The following is an 18641-nucleotide window of genomic DNA, read 5'->3' as shown; positions in this document are numbered from 1 at the left end:
TAACAAATTTATTTATTTAAGCAAAAATAAAGACTAAATTTTTAAGCCTGCCGAAGGATAAGGATAATAAGGATAATCTCCCCATAGGTTCCGACCATTGATCAGTTTTGGAATCCATTTTTTTTGTAATGCACTGAATACGTATAGTAGGTTGAAGTTGGTTAACATCGGTTTTGTTTTGGTTTTTCGTCAGTTTCTCCCAAAATAAGACCATTTTATATCGTCTTCTAGGGTTTATAATGGGTTTGAAAGAAACCTAGTGAAAGTTCCCATTTCCCCAATACTTTTTTCCTAGGAGGTATTTTTCAAACCGAATGAAACGAAAGGGCAGAGTTTTCGGTTAGTTAAGTTTATTCTGTATGCATATTGTATAATTTGTGTTGTTACGGTTATCATACATAAATACATTAAATTATGCTCTGTATTCACAATACATGTGGGTTCTGTTCTCCTCCTCTCGAAATTTTGCATTTCCAGTTCTCGTTTAGAGTTTGGATTATTTTCGCGTGTCTGTGGACAAACACCATAAAATATATATTTCAAACTCAACATTACGCTCCACGTACATTCATATGCTACGCGCATTTTATTGTGGCTAAGTCAGTTTCGATTTCGAATTCAAATTCAATTTTCAATGCTCCAAGATGCTTTGCATTTTCGACTAGTCAATAGTAATATAATTCATGCTCTGTTTAGTTTAGCTAGTTTTTGAACTCGCAAGTTCTTCAATTCTGTCGTATTCAGTGTATTGTTTCGGCCGCAATGGTTCCTAACTTTCATCCTACGCCCAATGTTTCATGTTTATTTACAGCAATTGAGAATATAATATAGTAAAATGTTTGCTACAGTTTCCTTTAGCGGTTTTTGGGGGCTGGGAATCGAATCGTTTCCGTTGATAGTTTAGTTTCCTTTGCTAATATCTCACTAATCAGTAAATATATTTCTTCGTTTCTTTTTGTACAATAGACGAGTGTTATCCTTGTGTGTTATCAGTCGTTTTTCATTTACTTTACATGAATGTGCAGGGAAATTATTGTTAAGTTTTACTTGTAAATAATCCTCTTCTCCGGTCGCCGCGCATCCTTCTCTACTAAATATGTATGTTTGCATGCATATGCATACAGGTTTGGTTACCAGAATTGTATTTCTAAATTGACACAGATAATTTAGGATCGATCACAAAGCGTAGTAAAAATGAGAAAAGATAGTACACCACACAGACAGGTAAGTAAAAAGGTTTTCCGCCTCCGTGTATATGATACAATAATTACATGAATATATATCTATGTATATATATAAATATGTATGTGTGTGTGTATACAAATATTTATAATAATATAATATGTTGGTTAGCTTTGGTTGCTTGTCCTCTCCATCCTCCTTAGCTTCTCTCTCCTTTCTCTTTTATCTAGGCTTTAAACTGTGCCAACAAATCGGAAATCGCAGGGACCAAAACAGTTTGATATACAATAACTCGACGTAATATGCCTGTTGCACATTCGTCCCGCTGCCACACAAAACGGAATTACATATCCCGGTAATTCCGGTAATAGAATCAGCAGCATTGTGCAAGTGACAGCGGGTGAAAAGTGGGTGGATTGGATGGGACACGTGGGATTGCAGAATAATCACGGTTCAGTGGCTCAGGCGTGCTGGGAGCTATTCTTATTGCATAGCGATGCGATTACGTTACATTAGAGGACTTATGAATATAGGGAAGAATAGAGACAGTGTCGTCATGTGTGTTTGCTCCTGGAATTAGATTCCCTGGACTATTTGTTAGGAATACATATAGTGTTATATGCTTCTACACATAGTCTGATCTGCTTTTGTTTCTGAATCGGCATGAGAGGCTACGTCTGTTGGCTGACAATGGATCAGTCAAACTTTACCAATTGCCCCAAGAGGGAAATCGTGGTGGTCCTTACTTCTTGCTCTTGCGCTTCTGCTTGGGCTCCTCGCCTCCGGTTGTTGCGGATTGTGTTGCGGCTGCAGCTGCCGCAGCGGTGGCCACGGCATTCAGGAGATTCATGTTCGGCTTGACCGTTCCCTTGCCCTTTTGGGTGGCCGGCTGCTGGGGAGTGGCCTGCGTTATGTTGTTGTTGGTTGCTCCAGCATTGGCCGCTCCAGCAGCGGACTGAGCCGACAGGTTGTTGGCCGGCGTGGCCGGCGTTTCGTCCAGGAAGAGCGGATTCTTCACCTCCATTTCGCCGGTGGGCGCCAGGCCAGGACACTCGTACACCGTGTAGTCGCCCTCCTCGTTGTCGTCGTCGCTCTCCACGTCGGACATACCGCAGCTGCCATCAGTGGCTTGGTTTTCCATGGCAATGATCTGCTGCTTCTGGTGCTGGTAGTGGTACATCTGTGCGCTCTGGGCCAGCTTCCTGTCGCCGGACGGTGAAACATCCTTGTTGGGCCCGGTCACTCCATAGGCGGGGTAATCCACATCGGCAGCCGCCTTGTGGCGATTATGGAACCTGTGGCAAGAAGGTTAGTTACATTCTGATATCCTCTTTACAACTAGATTACTTACCAAGTCACTCCAAGGGCCAGCAGTCCCACGGTCACCGCTGCACTAACTCCTGCTATCAGGGCCACTATGTACACCCCCATCTCGCTGTTTATGCCCAAGTGCTGGCGCAGCACAATCTGTTCCTGGCTGGCATCGCCTGGGCCATTCAGCAGGGTCAGGTGAGCAGGGACCTTGCTCTGCTTCTGCAGCTTGTTAATCAGTGCATTCAGTTCGTGGGGCGATTGTTCTTTACCTGGGGGAAGATTAACACCCGCCACGGCTGCGGCGGCCACGGACTGCGGTTTGATGCGGTGGAAATTGGCATTGGCGGCGTCCAGCAGTTTGGGCGGTTCAACGGGCACGGGAGCCGGTACTGGCAAAGTAATCTTGGTCTTCGCCACCTCGGGCGTGGGCTCAACCGGAGAATACTCCTCGTAGTCCTCCAAGGCCCGGGAGTCCAGCTCGCCGGAAGGATCGTTTGGGTTGTCGAAGAAGCGGGCATCGTTGGGCCCCACGGCAAAGGGAATCCGCTCGCGTAGCACGCTGTTGCGATTGGGGGCATTTGGGCCCATGGGGGAAAGCGGCGGCAGATTGGGCAGGCGGGGCAGGTAGAGGGGACTCTGTACATTCGGCACCGCATCCAGCGTACTGCCGTAGCTGGCCTCCGCCTCAGCGTTGTCGTACTGGTCGTACTGTTGGTTCAGGTTGTTTCCGTTGGCCTCGTAGTCCTCCGCTGCCTCCCGCTGCACTTCAAGCTCCTGCTGACGCTGGCGGTACCGCTCCCGCTCCAGCAGATCCCGCTGGCGGTCCATCTTCAGGTTGATCTCGTGCAGCTGCTGGTCGAACTGCTGCTGCAGCCGGCGACGGGCATACTGCTCCATCATCTGGGCCAGGAAAGCGTATTCCTGTTCGGCCTGTCTATCTCCCAGTACGGGCTCTTGAATAGGTCGGCGGCGCAGTCCTGCAAGGATTCGAATTCGGATTGGATCAATTGATTAGTGGGCGCGGGCAAGGAGATTATGTTAATGTTAATGTTAATGAGCCTTGCCTGCGTGTCAGCGGTTGGAAAATAGCAAGACTGGCCGAAAATAGCACCACACTAATGGTGGTTGCCCCCCTCGAAGAACAGAAAGGATTCGAAATAGACAAACAAAAGTCCGTTTTATTGCCCAGAGGTTAAAAATAGACCAATTACACACGCGCCCAGGTCAAAGCAAGCAATTGCGGTAGAGTGAGGGAGACCAATATACAGACGGCGGACTGAGAACTAAGGCCTGTGACGTGTTTGGAAACTTTATTGTTGTTTTACTTGTTAGCCCCAATATTGTTGCGCTCAAATCAAGGAAGTAAGATGTGTACATGTGTATGTACGCGTTGGTCGGTATGGTCAGCATATATGTACTCCTTCTGCTTTTTATAGTTAATACATTTGTACGTATTATAAATCAAATATTGACCTGTTAAGATTTTGCGAAGAGGAAGCTCAAAGGACTTCCTTCCATGTAGTTGTAACAGTAGCTGTGTGTGTTTATGACGCTGCAGTTGACTTGATTTTAAATTTAACCGAAGCGGAGAGCGTGGGTGCTTGGATTTGATTCGGGAAGTCTTCGCAGGACATATACTATGCATGTATCTAGAGCAGGGGATACACAACGAAGTGACACCACTCCTCTTCCCTTCGAGTCCCCACTGCGCCATTCAGCATGCTCCAAACTTAAAAATTAGACTGGGTGGGGATGGGAGGGTAGTGTGCTATTTTTAGGCTTACCTGGGTAAACGGACATTTCGCAATGACCCAATATGCAGCAGAGTACCGTTGCAGCGAGTGCAAAGCTAACGGTTAATTCCAGGCGGGCCGCCATCTTGCACTTGACACTAATACACAAATTGCACTTTGTGAAAATTCTCTGTCTCTGTCTTTGTTCGGAAATTGCGAATGGAAATTGGTCCTAGCAAAGCACTGCCATATGGCCGGTTGATGGGGCTTTGGCCAAAACGACGACGTCGTCGACGGGGTTTATTGATTTTCGACTCCCACACTGGCAGCTGCTGGTGGTTCGCCCTTCTCACTTTACCCCCACTTTCCTTTGCACTTTTCGCGTGGGTGTGCAATATTTCTCGAGATTAACGTTAGTTAACGGCACTTTCCAAGTCCCTTTCAATACTTAACCCTTCAATGGGTACACTTTGCACTTATACCGGCTGCCGAAAATGTCAAGTGGTGCACTTTTCTCACAGATTGCAGGCAACAAACTTCAGATATGGACAATATGGTCATATGGATGTATGGATAAATGCGTTGCTGCTCCGTCGACGTATACCGTTATACTGAAGAAACTGAGAAACTGAATGAGCCTGGCGGCGGCAAAGGCCCACAAAAGAAGAAGCAGAAGCTGTGACGCAAATGTTATCTCCGCCCCCGCGCTGTTAAATGTTGCGGGCAGCTTTTTTGAGGGCAGGCCCCGCAGCAACAACAACTACACAAACAGACACAGTGGGCCCGAGAGGCGCCTGCGCACAGTGGAAAGTCTGGAAAGCTCGTCACGTCCGTGGTTCTTTGAATAAACACGGGGGCATTCATAAAGAGTCGAGGCGAACTCGATTCTCGGCCAGCTAGCAGGTGGCTGCCACTCACAAATCCTCAATGCCCCACGGGCCCACTCCCACACTTTTTCAGTTCGGGAACGCGCATTATTTTTATCAATGAATTGGCAGCTGAGCTTTTCTGGCCCGAGAATGAATGCGGGAGATATGGAGGGTTTTAAAGTGCGGGTAAGGATCTTCAGTGGCTATAACAATTTAACTATAAAATGGTGTAAAAATTAACAAATATTTCAGATTCATATGAATAAAAATCTCAAACAACGATTATTTAGGAGTTAATAAAAATAAACATCTCAAGTAAAGAATATTTGTGAGTTTTGTTAATAAAAGCTATAATCGTTACAGTCCCTGATCTAGAAGTAGTGAATCTATTTTTAAGTATTATTATATAACTAAAGGGTCTTTAATTATATTTAAGGAATCTTCATAAAATATTAGATGTCCTTTTTAACGGTACAGCTGCGGTATATCGAATGCGTTATTTTTAGTATTTTAAGGCGGTCAGTATATTTCAACAGTCCAGCTGCGGCCCTACTGATGAACTGGTTCACCTGGAACTACACATCTGAGTCACTTTTAGTAGCCACAAAGGAAAAATTATAAACAAATACAATGGCCACCTTAAAGGGTAATTATGCAAGGTCCTATAAAGGCAAAACTAATGATCAACGTTTCCCATTTTACCACAAATCATATGGAACGCGTTTTAATGCCGGAAACCACCCACACAGCGTAAGTCTACGCCCACCCCCGCAGACGTGCGCCTGATAACGATTTCCCTCATTTTGCAGCCTCATCATCTGTGCATTCCTCACGTGCATGGGTCTGACCTTCCTGATCCTGGCCTGCGCCGTGCCCACCCCCAAGATATTCTACCCCTTCTTCGTGCTCCTCTTCTACGCACTGTCCGTGCTGCCGGTGTTCATAGCCAAGCGGACAACGCCGGGCAACGAGACCAATCCGAAGTCGGAGTTTGCCCTCTTCCTCACCGCTGGCATGGTGCTGAGCGCCTTTGCCCTGCCCATCGTCCTCGCCCACGCCTCGGTGGTCAGTTGATACAGCTTCCATAGTTTAAAATGATCTTGATACTCACACTATCTTCCCGTACAGATCACCTGGATGGCGAGCATCCTGACAATAATTAGCAATATCATTAACTACGGCACCATCTTTGGGTACGCCATGCGCGATGACGAGCCCTACGGCTCCATGTTCTAGAGGGGAGGATCCATAGTGTAGATGCCCAGTAACTAGTCCCGGAATGCATTTGGGCTCTGTGGTTACTGGCTTTTATCCGTAAGCACGTTTATCCGCTGTCATCAATTAATCTCATATTATAAATTGTATTCAAAAATCAAACGCAAACAAAATAAACAGATAAACACTATTGGTTCCGGTTCATTTGCTGGTTCGATAACCAAACAGCTCCTCGATAGCCAGTAGTTCATTTCAGGGGCATAACAAAAAGGGATTAGTCCGAAAAAAACATTTATAAATAATAGAGTTATAAAATTAAATTGGTATGGCTAATTGTGCAATTAGTTATCTTCGATTGCTTAATATCATTGCTCTGTAAATTATTAGACTACGCACATGCACATCCATGTACAAATGAAAAACTAGTCTTAATTTGTACTTTTAAAATGGATGGACTGGTAAAGTCAGAAATAAAGAAGGAGGACATCACGGGAATTCCTTCTCTGACTCTGCATGGCATCGAAATCACTCAACAGCAGGACGCATTAGATGGAGGAGAGGTAGACTTTGAAGAGGACCTGACCGAGGAGGACCTGGAGCTGGAGTCCACTTTCCAGGATGTGGACACCGAAGACTCGGATGTGACCCTCACCCAAGCCGAAAGTCGGCGCAGTTTGCCCCTGAGCGATGTTCCAATGCGCAAGTATCCTTTCAAGCTGAAGCAAAACGAATTCGGGTGAGTGTGCGCATCAGCAAGGGGAATCCCGGAATCAAGGACTTCCCTACTTCCAGGAACATCCTGACCGTGCACCACACGGTAAAAGAAGCGGGCCAGCAGTTGCGCATCCAGATAGCCGCCTGCTGTTTCAACGAGCTGAGCAACAAACTGGTGGTCATTGACAAGCGGTAAGTACTTCGTCGAACTAAATCAGCAATTCATCTTGACATTTCTCCTTTTCCAGTGGCAATGTGTTTGTCTTTGACTTTGTGCACAAGCGCTACTGGCGTTTGGGTCTGCGGATGCCCAAGGCCAAGCTGATTCGTCCCTCACCTTTGCACACAAGCGACTACATTGTGGGCAATAAGGTGGGCCACCTTTATATCATAGACGTGGACAACTCGATACTGGGCGCCCATGGAGAGGTGGGCAGTGACCCACTGGAGGAGTTGAGCTGGAGCAATCGTCTGCAGAATCCCCGCTCCGCCAATGCACTAATGCGCTTTGGCGGGGAGGCTGTCCTGGTGAATCTGCACACGCTGGAGGTGTCCCATCAGCTGGACTTCGATGAGTCGCGGTACACCCTGAAATTTGCCGCCTTCCTGCCAAGCTCCGATCAGTTCTTCATTGGCTTCTCCAACGATTCGCTGCATGTGTGGTCATCGCACTCACTGGGCACTTTGCGGATGGCGCAACCGATCAAAGCCCGCAATCGCAGGCTGAGACTGCTGCCAGCGGGAGAATCCATTCCGCAGTTTGCACTTCGTTCCCCGGATGAAAGTGACTTTGAGGATGACTTGACGTTCGACTGCCAGGACTATGACTTTGCCGATGGACTGCTACTGGGCTTTTGTTTCACCCCCGATGGCAACAAGATGTGTCTGAGCACCTTGGATGGCTACTTATTGGTCTTGAGTGTGGCCTCTTTCGATCTGGAGAAGCTGTATCGCCTGAACGACTTTATTCTTCGCCAAATGGCCTTCCTGGCGCAGCCCAAGGAGCGCATAGTGTTTGGTGTAACGGCCCGGAATCAAGCCGTCATGTTGGATTTGAGCAACACAGATCACAAGCTCATCGTACAACGCTCCAATGCAATCAGTCTGAGCCTGAGTCGGGATGGCAAGCTGCTGAGTGTTACCTCGCTCTGTGGCGAGGTGAATGTGTGGTCCACCTGTCGACTGTTCAACGCCTTGCAAGCCCAAACCCGCTGCCTCAACCAGATGAAGACCACATTCAAACAACCGAAAGCCCTGCCGCTGTGCAGTGTCGCTGGAGGAGGCATGAACCAGGAACTGCGGCATCTTCTCAAGCCAGAGCGGCTGAGAGCCATGCTCAAGGAGTACGGCTGCTATCCGGAGAAGTATAGGTTCCTTATTTGGACATCCTTTCTGGAACTGCCCTGCAACGGGCCACAGTTCCAGGCGCTAATCAAACTGGGACCACCTTTGATGGTCAGAAATCAGGCCAAGAAGCTGAAGATTCGCAACGAGGCGCAGCGGCGTTTGGTGATCAAGATCTGGAGCTCCCTGGCCCAGTGGTGCAAGGTCCTGGCCCACGCGGACTTTCATGCCGCACCTCATTTACCCGTTTGTGAAACAGCTGCCCAAAAACAGTCTCGTTTGCTTCGAGGTGGTCGCCACTCTGGTCCTGAACCACTTTCAGCTGTGGTTTGAGTTCCATCCGTTGCCGCCGTCCAATTACCTGGCCATGTGCGAGAATATCCTGCAGCACTGCGACGCACAGCTCTGCAAGTTTTACAAATCTCAAGAAATCCTGGCCAAGGACTACGCCTGGTCCCTGCTAAGCACTGCCTTTTCGGAGGTCCTGGAGGAGCAGCAGTGGCTGTCGCTGTGGGACAACATCGTATCGGAACAGCCCTGGTTCCCCGTCTTCCTGGTGGTGGCCTACAATCTGATCCACCGTGAGGTCATCATACGACTGCCGGACAAGCGATCCGTACTCTCGTTCTTTCACGAGCAGAACCCCGTGGACATTGGCAAACTTCTGTCGAAGGCGCGCAGACTAATTGCCAAATGTGAGCTGGCCTTGCACCCGCAGCGTTTTATGCAACGCTTCAATGCCATTCCGAAGGGCGTGTATCCCAAGTTCCTCAAGTATCCCAGCGAGTGGATCGAGCAGCAGGAGGAGCAGACAGCGTCCCTGATGAAGCACAACCAGGAGATGGATGCCCGCATACGCCATCTAGAGCTGGAGGAGGTCCAGATCATGGAACGCCTCGAGAACGGCATTAAGCAGGAGGAGCATACACGTCGCCTCAAGGAGATGGAGAAGCTGTACCAGGACACCATCCACCGCGAGGAGGAGCGCATCACCTGCCAGCGCAAGATGCTGCTCACCTACCAAATGGAGGTGCGCCGGCGCAAGAGCGAGGTCATCACCAAGCTGCAGGAGTCCGAGCAGCGGCGCAAGGTGATGGAGATGGAGAAGGACATTGACCTACTGATGCACGGCATCGAACGGGAGCGTCGGCGCCACAACCAGCAAATGCAGCTGGCCGAGGATGAGATACGCAACCAAGAGATGGAGCTCATCGCCCAGCGCTACTATTCGGATTCAGCGGGTGCCCCGCTGGCCCAGAAGTACTATGACAACATTCAGAAGCTGTGCACTCAGCGGGATCAACTGCAGCAGAACTTGCGTGATGTTCGTGTTTATACTTCCTACAATCTGATTGTTCTGTATTCTTAAATGTTTTCTTTTCTTTCCACCAGATGACCATGGAGCATCTGCGCACTCCAGCATCGGCATCGGCGCAATATAATCCCCAGCTGGTGGACATCGAGAACTCCATTCTAGAAATCCAGCGCGAGTTTACGGAAATCATAACCACAGAGACGACTACTAGGGGATGTAGAAGCAATTTTTCTTAAACATTAGCAAACAGAAATTAAGGCATTTTTGTACAATTAATTATCTAAGCTAGGGTTATTTACATGGCACCGGAAAATAAATAAATAAACAGGGCATCCTGGTTACTTTTTAGCCGCACTGGCAGACGAAGGCACTAACATGTTGGGCACATTGATGAGCAGGTGTATGCTGGATGGCGGAATCTGCAGCTGGTTGGCCACAACTACAAAATGGGTTATTTAGTCAAATCGAAGGTTTTAGCAAAGAATGTAATGAGCTTACCGCCAGCTATGCTGTGACTTCTCTGCTGCTGCAGCTCCTTTTCCAGCCGGGCAATCCTCTCGTGCAGCTCTAGGTTCTCCTGCTGCAGCTGGGCATTTCGCTTGCGTAGATCCTTGTGCTCGTTTCGCATCTTGTTGCGGTAACGACAGGCTGCTGCACGCCGTCGCTCCATGCAGTCCTCGTCCCGAATGCCATCCTTGGGTTTCCCAGCTGCCTTGGGTGGCGTGGAGAAGTTGCGTCTTGCGCCGTTGTTGCTGTGCAGAATGGCTTTTAAACGCTCCTTAATGGGCAGTTGTGATGTGGGCGTCAGGCTGGCGCTGCTGGGCTCGGGCGCTGGTGGGTTGCAGGTGACCAGAATGGGCTCCGGCCTTCTACTGGCCCTATCCGATCCTGGTGCACTTGGCTTGGGCAGTATGTAGGGACGAATAGTGGATTTCCCCTTGTGAGAGTCCGCTGTGGCCAGGGGAAGGGCAGACGACTGGGCAGGCAACACCCAGGTGATGACCTGCGGTTGGATCAACTGCAGGGGCGGCGGACCCTCTGGACAGACTTCCAGAGGAGGCGTTTTTCCAGTGGTGGCCAGCAGCTGCTCCACATCTACGTTGCTGCAGCTGTCGCTCCTCGAGACCGGGTTGCCAGACGTGGTCTCCAGTGGATACACCTGCGGTGTGTGCAGGGACTCGCTGTCCAGGGGAGGCGCCTCCGGGCGACTGGGAGTGCCGCCGCAGACATTCTGCTCCGCAGCACGCTGGAAACCAATGTCAAAGGGATTCACGTGCTGCAGGTCCTCGAAGAGGCCCACCTCGTCGCAGTTCTTAATCAGGCGCGTGGGCGTGGGCGTCTGGTCGGCGACGAACAGGTTCTCCTCCGACTTCTGGCCCAGCGAAAGCTCCAGGGAGATGTCATGTTTTGCCTGTGGTCGGAAGTTCTGGTAGCAGGACACGTCCCCATCGGCGGCTTTTGGTTCGAAGTCGGCGAAGGAAACGCTGGCCAGGTCCTCCATGCCTGCGGCGGTGTCCATGGTCAGTGGTTACATCAAAAATCAATTGTTATTTACAAAACAACTATTTTATCAAAACACTTTAAGTGATGTTCGTCTGCCTAGAGCTGTCAAACCATCGATGGCACTATCGATAGTATCGCCATCATAAAACACCACCACTTCGTTTTTGTAAGATTAAAGGTAAACATAATGTTAGTAGATACGTTGTTATTTTTGAAAATTTCTTTAATTTAAATCGAATTAATAAGAATACCCTAAATTGTTAAGCTTTTCTAAAAAAGAAACACCCCTGATGCTTAAAATTGTAAAATTAAAGCTGGACTGCTTCAGAAAAATCGATAGCTAGTAATTCGATGACAACGTTATCAAACGGTAAAAAAGCCCGCGAAATTTTTAAAATTTTAACTTAACTCGAGCTAAATGATTGGAATCGGAAATACCCTTTGATGCGTAAAGCAGCTTAAAGTCTCTCGTTCTGGGCTAAAATTGCCTCCATTGTTATTATGCAACCACTCTCTAAGGCAACAACTTTTGACATTCAGCACTTCCGCCCAAAATTGCGTTGCCATCGCATCCCAAAAATGCCTGCGAGTCTTTCGCAGCACGTAGAAGCAATCATATGTGAAGAGGGGGAGAAAACCCAAAAGCAAAAACCAAAAAAACAACGAAAACATTTTTGGCAGCCAAGAAAACCCCATAATTTAAAATTTGTATCTTTTAAATTAGATTTCTCATTGAAGGAAGCAGCAGAAAACCGAAAACAGACAGCACACAAAACACGCAAAATGTTTTCGAGTCGAGTCCGGTCGCATTTTGGGAAACATGCACGCAATGAAACGAGCAATTTTCTAAAACTCAACTCTCAGCCCTACAAAAAGCCGCAAACTTGTCTTGTGGGTCAAGTTCAGTGTTCAAATCGTTCCCAAGCGACAAGATGGAGGACCCCCTCCTCATCCATCCTCCCGTTTCCGAGGAGGGCCTGAGCCTGGGCCTGGGACACAAGATGCACAGCATGAAAATTAAGAAAAAGTGATGCGTAATTACAGTCATTCTCCTTCACTGCAGCCAAGCGGGCTATTCCCGATCTCGATCCCATCCCATCTTATTCTATCCCATCCCATCCCAACCCAGCCACGCTGCATGCAACAGACGCGCGTTTTTGGACAGCGTGGTCCATGGAGTTGGGTTCCAGCCAGGCTCAGTTCGGGTTCGGGTTCGGTACTGGGATCTTCGTTCTGGGCTCTCTACTCTGGCTGCCGGTAGAAACAATCAGTTTGAAGTTCGTTCGCATAATTATGGGCAATTTTCAAAGAACATGCGTTCCGATGAACATCTCTCTCTTGCTCGCATTCAAAGTATCATCTCCACCCCTTGACTCCTTTTCCCCACAGCCCCCCTCCTTTCCAGCAACTACTTTTTTTATTGTCCGTCGGCGGTTTGTGGTTAGGATTGAGCGGATCACCCGAAAAGTTACCCATGATTTACATTTACACTCGTCCAGAGCTTCACTATAGAATCATATTATAGAATTATATTTACTTTCACTCTATATAATCTAAAAGTTTACACAACTTGTTGTTAAATAACAGATTTCATTACTGAAATGTTAGATTTGTAGTTTGAAATTCTTATTATTTTTAAACACGGAATCCTTAATTAAAAACAATTAAGTTAGTCACACCCTATATTATGTACAAAGTTTCAAAATTTGTTGATTCTTTTTCAAACGCAATAAATCCATGGGTAGGTAATTGAATTTACTGAAAGGTGCCCTCTGCCGAATTATTCTTCTACTTTTGAAAACAGATCTCAAAGAGTTATATGCTGGGGCTTGATTTATATTTATCTGAAATACAATTTTTAATAACTATATCCCGAATAGTTACCCAATTTATACTTTACACTCGCAAAATTGTTAAATACTGAATTTTAAGTTAAAATTATTTAAGCTATTCATATATTTACTTACTTAATAACACCCTACAATATTTAAAAGATTAAAAATGTATTGATAATAGATAGTTGCCTTTCCCAACGAAATTAGTTCATAGGCAAAAGCTTTTGTTTCTTACCGAAATTTGACACAAATTTTGTTAATTCAATAATAGTTAGACTTAATGCTTAGCTTATTATAATTTTGTGGAAGAAAATTTGTTTCCAACAAATTACTTGAAATCGAAAGTGATCTAGCAATTAGATTTACTGAGATGTGACCACTACAAAAACCAGAAAAAGACTGGTTGTCTATTTATCTGAATTACAACTTTTATTTTAGTTAAATCAATTTTTGTTTGTCATTCATATTGTATCCCAGAAGGCATTTCTCAAAGGAATGATATGTGAAAGGTTTATTTTTGTATGATCTAACCAAACCTAGCCATGTTATGATGTGCTGAAGAATTTAGTTCAATTGACTAACCACTTATGTTGGTTTCAAATTTTTCAACTTAGTGTCCAGAAAATTTGCCCCAGGACATCTGTAGACGAGTCAAGGACCGCAGTCCCTCAAAACGGCATGTGCAGGACGCAGGATCCCGTATGGTCGTCGAGCCAGAGGATCCCTTCGACTTTTTTAAATATGCAAAAAATGAGTTCCTAGAACGCCCAACATTTGTTTTCTCCTGCTGAAATTCAACTTTTCCCGCTGCGTTTTGGACACTTTGTTTGTTTGCCATTTCCCCAGCGGCATTTTGCATATAATTTATTAAAAGTTTGGTTGCCTCATTTTTGGCTCCTTTCAGGGAGGACTTACTAAATGTCGAGAGGTAGACCACCAAGCGGTCTTATTTATTTTCCGGCGGTATCTCAATATCTTTATCGAAAGGTGGACACTGAACTGTTTCGAAGGCCTATAAAACTCTTGGCTGTTTCGGCAGTTTGTACTGTATATACATATATATTGTTTTATGCAACTTCCACGGCCCGGGGCCCCGAATAAAACTTCCTGTGCCGCCGCGGCGCGAAATGATTTCTGCTTTTCCGACGGCACACACAGAATTGCCTCCGAGATACAGATACATTTTGCTGCCGCCGCCGCTGCTTGGCGCTCAATAATAATTTCATAATTATGGGTTATCTGGCAAGTGGCATTCGTAAATAATAAAAAACTAAGAGGGTAAAAAACTACGATTCGCGGCAAAATATAAAACCAAAAAGCTGCACACAGAGAAACAAATTAAGTAAAATGTGCCTTTTAATTGGTAGAACTCTGCCAACCTATAAAAATATGCAATGAACTGTTTTTTAGGCACTCAGAAAAAATAGTACATGTCCAATCATTTTGTACTACAGCTATTTTAATCGTGGTTTCTTTTCTTGTAAAATTCATTTATTTTGTATTTTTTACTGGTATTTTTCTATTATTTATTAATGGAAGACACCTTCATTTAAAAAGTAGTGCAATTTACTGTCCAGCTTTTCAGTCTTTACTAAGAATTGAATCTAAACTGGGATACCGAAGGATACCCAAGAATGATTTTTTGACTCTTAATAATTTGTGGACTTAAAAACCACAATTATTAAATGCTAAAAAATAGATCGGGATTTGAACTCAAAAGACCACATATACTAGCCCGACACTCTAACCACTAAGTCATGGTCTATTAAAATAGGTTACTGCCAATTCAGAGTTGTATTTTTACAAGGACAAAAATTATACTATTTTTTACTATTTTAATTGTAATTATACTGTTTTTTCTGCGTGTGTGGGGAATGGAGAGTCGGAGTTTGGTTGCGCTCCAGCGTGGCCGAGATTGATTGTCGCTAATGGGCGTGCGGTTCCAGCGAAATGCTGGAAACCACTTCGCCTTCGGTTTCTGGGCTGTCTGGAGTCCCTGTACCCTGTACTGTAATTGTTTTAATTGCCCTTAAGAGTTGCAGGTCGCTGGATCCGAAAGCGCGAAAGTAGACCAGGCGGCATTAGAAAGAATCGCTTGGTTTCGGTGGCTGTGGCTAGGGCCGTGGCTGTTTGTCTTGAACCGGGGCCAATTAAATGTGACCTTGGAGTTGGAGCTCCCGCGCTCCACTCATAGGCAACTGGCATCGCTGCATCGATTATCTAACGGTGGAGCCTTTTAGCTCGTGCTGCGAACGCGCCGTTCGCCGGACCATTATGGATCATAAGCCACAAGGATGGCTTGTCGGCGCTGCTCTCATCACGCCGTGATTCGCTGGATGATGGATTGCGTTCACTTTTGATGGATCTGCCACTTTCAGCTCGAAATTTAATGCTCACGTCCGAGAGGCGCTGCCTAATTGCCCAGGCCATCGTCGTCCAGCAAATTGTGATCCCCAGATCCCCCTCCGCGATCATTTCCATTTCCGTTAAGGCCGCTGGCCAAACTAACTTGGTCCAAAACTTTCGCTTTTGCCGCGGACTCCGCAGACTTTTCCTTGGTCTTCGACTGAAGACGGCCTCTAGCATCCTGCCCAGGAGGTGCATCCTTCGACTTGGACACCTTAATTGGCGTCTGGAGGCGGGACAGCTTGTGTCCAACATGTGCCAGGCACATTCTATTCGAAAGAAAGCTTAGAACTCAAGGGCGTGTTTGGCTTAAAAAGCCGCAAAGGAACAAAAGGAACTTTGCAAAAAGGGACCAAACTGGAATCCGCTGTAGGGCATTTGTTATAACTCTTTAGAGACCTCAAACTAACGGTATCCCTTCTTAGACATTTGTTTAATTGCATGCTTCAGCGAAACTTTAGTGGAATTTCAACATGCCATGCAAAATGTGAATCATTGTGGCAGGCAAATAAAAACTAGCTCCATTTAACTTGATACCGCTTCATTAGGGGAAAGGTGTAAATATGTGGTAAATGGCTGAATCAATTTTCACCCTCATTCACTAATTGAAGCCAACAATCATAACAATCCCAAACTCAGGCAGATCCATTAACTTAAATGAAGCTTAAGCTCATCAATGAATTTCAAACAGCTTTGTTTATAGCCTGTGGTATAATTTGAAACTTAAAATTTTAACAAGCTGCACACGGAAAACCAAGTTTGTAGAAAAATTGCTTAATTTAAGGAATAATGGATTAAACATGAGTGTTGCATGTGAGGTGCTTTGAAATTGTAACTTAGTATACTGCAAGCAACTTTTAAAAGTTTTTACATAATATTTTGTTTTTGTTTAAATAAAATTATGAAGAATTCCAATGGCTAATACATATAATCAATAAAAACCAGAATATAATTTGGTTTTAAAACAGAGTATTCAGTCCGCATTCCACGTCTTTCTCTTTATATTGTGGAATTAGTGTTTATTGCAAGTGATTTTTTAATGAAATACCATTTAGGCAGGTTTAGCCCTTTTTTTAACTATGCTGGCTTTTTGACACCTTTTATATGCTTGGCAGTAAATTAAAAATATGGCTTATAGACAACTTCAACACATTCACCCCATTCAAATTGAAAGGCTTTAAAAGGTAGTTGATAGATGTGGAAAACAACTGAAAACAGGGTATTTCATAGTCTGTCAACATCGTTCTCCTTATTTTCTTTATAAAAAGTGAAGTTTTTATGAAATTAAAATTGAAGCACTCGAAAACTACAAAATCCGCAAAACCAGGTATTTCATAGTTTGTCAATGTGCTACATAATTTTCTTTATTTTCTTTATAAAAAGTGAACGAAGTACAATTTAGAATAGCCCTTTTTTTTAGATGTGCTCGCATTTTGACACGCTTTTTTATGTTAGGCATTGAATGAAGGTAGTGGCTTATAGCTTTTAAACAACTCCATCACATTCACCCCATTCACTGTTTTCCCCAAGCGGATTTTACGCACTCGAAAGCCACAAAATCCGCAGTCTCAATTCAAGACCCGCGGCCATTTTCACGTTCTCGACTTCTCCGTCGGGCTTTATTCTTTGAGCCGAAACTTTAAGCCATTGACAAACGATTGGCAGCGAGTTGAAGAGGGGGAAGTGCGGCCTGGAACGGCAGCAAAAACTCATCAATTAAATGTGCTAATGGCTATCATAATGATATGTTAATATCACTCGCAGCTATGGCCATTCTGCTTTTGTTTTTGCGCTCTCTGGCTAACTGCGTTTTAGTTCAGTTAGCCCGGCCGAGCGAACGAACCGCAGAAAAAGGTAACACACAGCGGAACTCTAAGCCAGAAACAGAAACAGAAAGAATGTTGTTGCATGATTAATTATGCCTTGGCGACTTTTTGGCGGTCTCTCAACGCAGACGCAGTCAAAACATATTTCCCAGCTTGCTTCATTAGCGCATTTCTTCTTCCTTGGTGGCAAAAACCTAAAAACCAAAAAGCAAAGGGTCTTCTACTATATCTCTTGATATATGTCAAATTAATTAAGTTTTCTGGCACAACCGTTCCGCAGGGGTCATCGGAGCAGGTGAACTTGGCTAAGTTCGGGGGCATCTGTCAGATAGCCAAACAGTCGGATGGTCACACACTTCCCAAGCTCCATTGCGTTTTAGCCCTGATTTATAAGTTCAATCAAACTCATGAATATGCACATCAATAGCGAGCAGCGCCTGCGGCCCCAGGATAGCTGATTTATGACCTGGATCGGGATCGGGATCGGGATCGGGATCGGAATCAGGATCAGGCCAAAGGGCCAGGCCATATCCAGAAACACCAAGAGATACAGATACAGATACAGACGAGAGCATAATTATGCAAAGGTTGCAGATCGGTGTTGCCACTTCAGCCTTTTTCCGGACAGATCTGTCCTTTTTTTGTTGGTCTATTTTGAAATTCTATTTTTTAAAAATAGTAAATCTATCCTTTTTTGTCCTTTAATGGGTAATGGCTAAGATAAAGTTCAAATGTTATGTGTGTTACATCAAATTAACTACTATTTTGTTTTATAATATTTGGGAATTATTAAGTTAATAAAAATATCTACGCAAATTTGGCATTGCCGAAATCTATTGAACAAATCTTTAAATTAGCTTTAAATAAATATATTAAACAAAATATTTACTTTACTTTTGTAAGAAAAATGGTTTATTCCTTATGTATTTTTTTTTTTTGACCTGTACATAAATCGAAATTTAGAAGTCGAGGTCATGGTTCGTTTATAAATTTCTATTATTTCCATAGGTTTGCTTTACTTACGTCTTTTTTTTCTTATTTTTTGTAGGCAGTAGATGGCAACACTGGCGGGCAGAAATTTTTCACCATTGCCAGATTGATACGTGCTGGAATTCTCGGTGCCCGGTCATAATTCTCCGCCGCGCCCGTCACAGGTGATATATGCGTCTGCCCAGATCAGGGGTCGTCTTCGTGCGTAGGCCTAATGATTGGTTGCGCGCCTCGCGATCGGGGGTTAAGAATTATGGTTGAACTCCGCGGCGGATGTAGTGCATCATCATCCGAGAGTCCACGAACCTATAATGATAGGTCAGCTGGGCACTGGAAAGCGTCAGCTTAGATTTAGCATTTTAATTGTTGCTCTTATTTTGTTGGACTCCCGAAAT

General features: G+C 45.2%; 4 protein-coding genes across 4 annotated transcripts; 2 read left to right on the top strand and 2 right to left on the bottom strand.

Annotated features, from left to right (window-relative positions):
* Nucleotides 1-333: 333 nt before the first annotated feature.
* On the bottom strand, nucleotides 334-4890 carry LOC128254103 (uncharacterized). The gene is made up of 3 exons (XM_052982926.1): nucleotides 4281-4890; nucleotides 2534-3473; nucleotides 334-2477 (listed from the first exon to the last, which is right to left on the bottom strand). Exons 1-3 carry the CDS (start codon nucleotides 4372-4374, stop codon nucleotides 1925-1927), a joined length of 1587 nt encoding a protein of 528 aa, XP_052838886.1. The 5' UTR covers nucleotides 4375-4890; the 3' UTR covers nucleotides 334-1924.
* An 803-nt stretch (nucleotides 4891-5693) lies between these two features.
* LOC128254108 (leptin receptor gene-related protein) lies at nucleotides 5694-6503 on the top strand. Its single transcript, XM_052982930.1, has 3 exons — nucleotides 5694-5848; nucleotides 5908-6163; nucleotides 6227-6503. Exons 1-3 carry the CDS (start codon nucleotides 5751-5753, stop codon nucleotides 6332-6334), a joined length of 462 nt encoding a protein of 153 aa, XP_052838890.1. The 5' UTR covers nucleotides 5694-5750; the 3' UTR covers nucleotides 6335-6503.
* Nucleotides 6504-6558: 55 nt separating this feature from the next.
* LOC128254098 (TBC1 domain family member 31) lies at nucleotides 6559-10037 on the top strand. The gene is given in 6 exon segments (XM_052982916.1): nucleotides 6559-6636; nucleotides 6701-7049; nucleotides 7106-7219; nucleotides 7276-8593; nucleotides 8595-9695; nucleotides 9764-10037. Coding segments are annotated over 5 exon segments (2982 nt in total). The 5' UTR covers nucleotides 6559-6636; nucleotides 6701-6759; the 3' UTR covers nucleotides 9923-10037.
* LOC128254104 (cyclic AMP-dependent transcription factor ATF-7) lies at nucleotides 9892-11298 on the bottom strand. Its single transcript, XM_052982927.1, has 2 exons — nucleotides 10185-11298; nucleotides 9892-10125 (listed from the first exon to the last, which is right to left on the bottom strand). Exons 1-2 carry the CDS (start codon nucleotides 11203-11205, stop codon nucleotides 10025-10027), a joined length of 1122 nt encoding a protein of 373 aa, XP_052838887.1. The 5' UTR covers nucleotides 11206-11298; the 3' UTR covers nucleotides 9892-10024.
* Nucleotides 11299-18641: the final 7343 nt, after the last annotated feature.

This window comes from Drosophila gunungcola, assembly GCF_025200985.1.
Source record: "Drosophila gunungcola strain Sukarami chromosome 2R unlocalized genomic scaffold, Dgunungcola_SK_2 000004F, whole genome shotgun sequence".
Taxonomy (NCBI): domain Eukaryota; kingdom Metazoa; phylum Arthropoda; class Insecta; order Diptera; family Drosophilidae; genus Drosophila; species Drosophila gunungcola.
The sequence above is the reverse complement of the archived record's forward strand: the minus strand, read 5'-3'. Positions and strand labels throughout refer to the sequence as shown.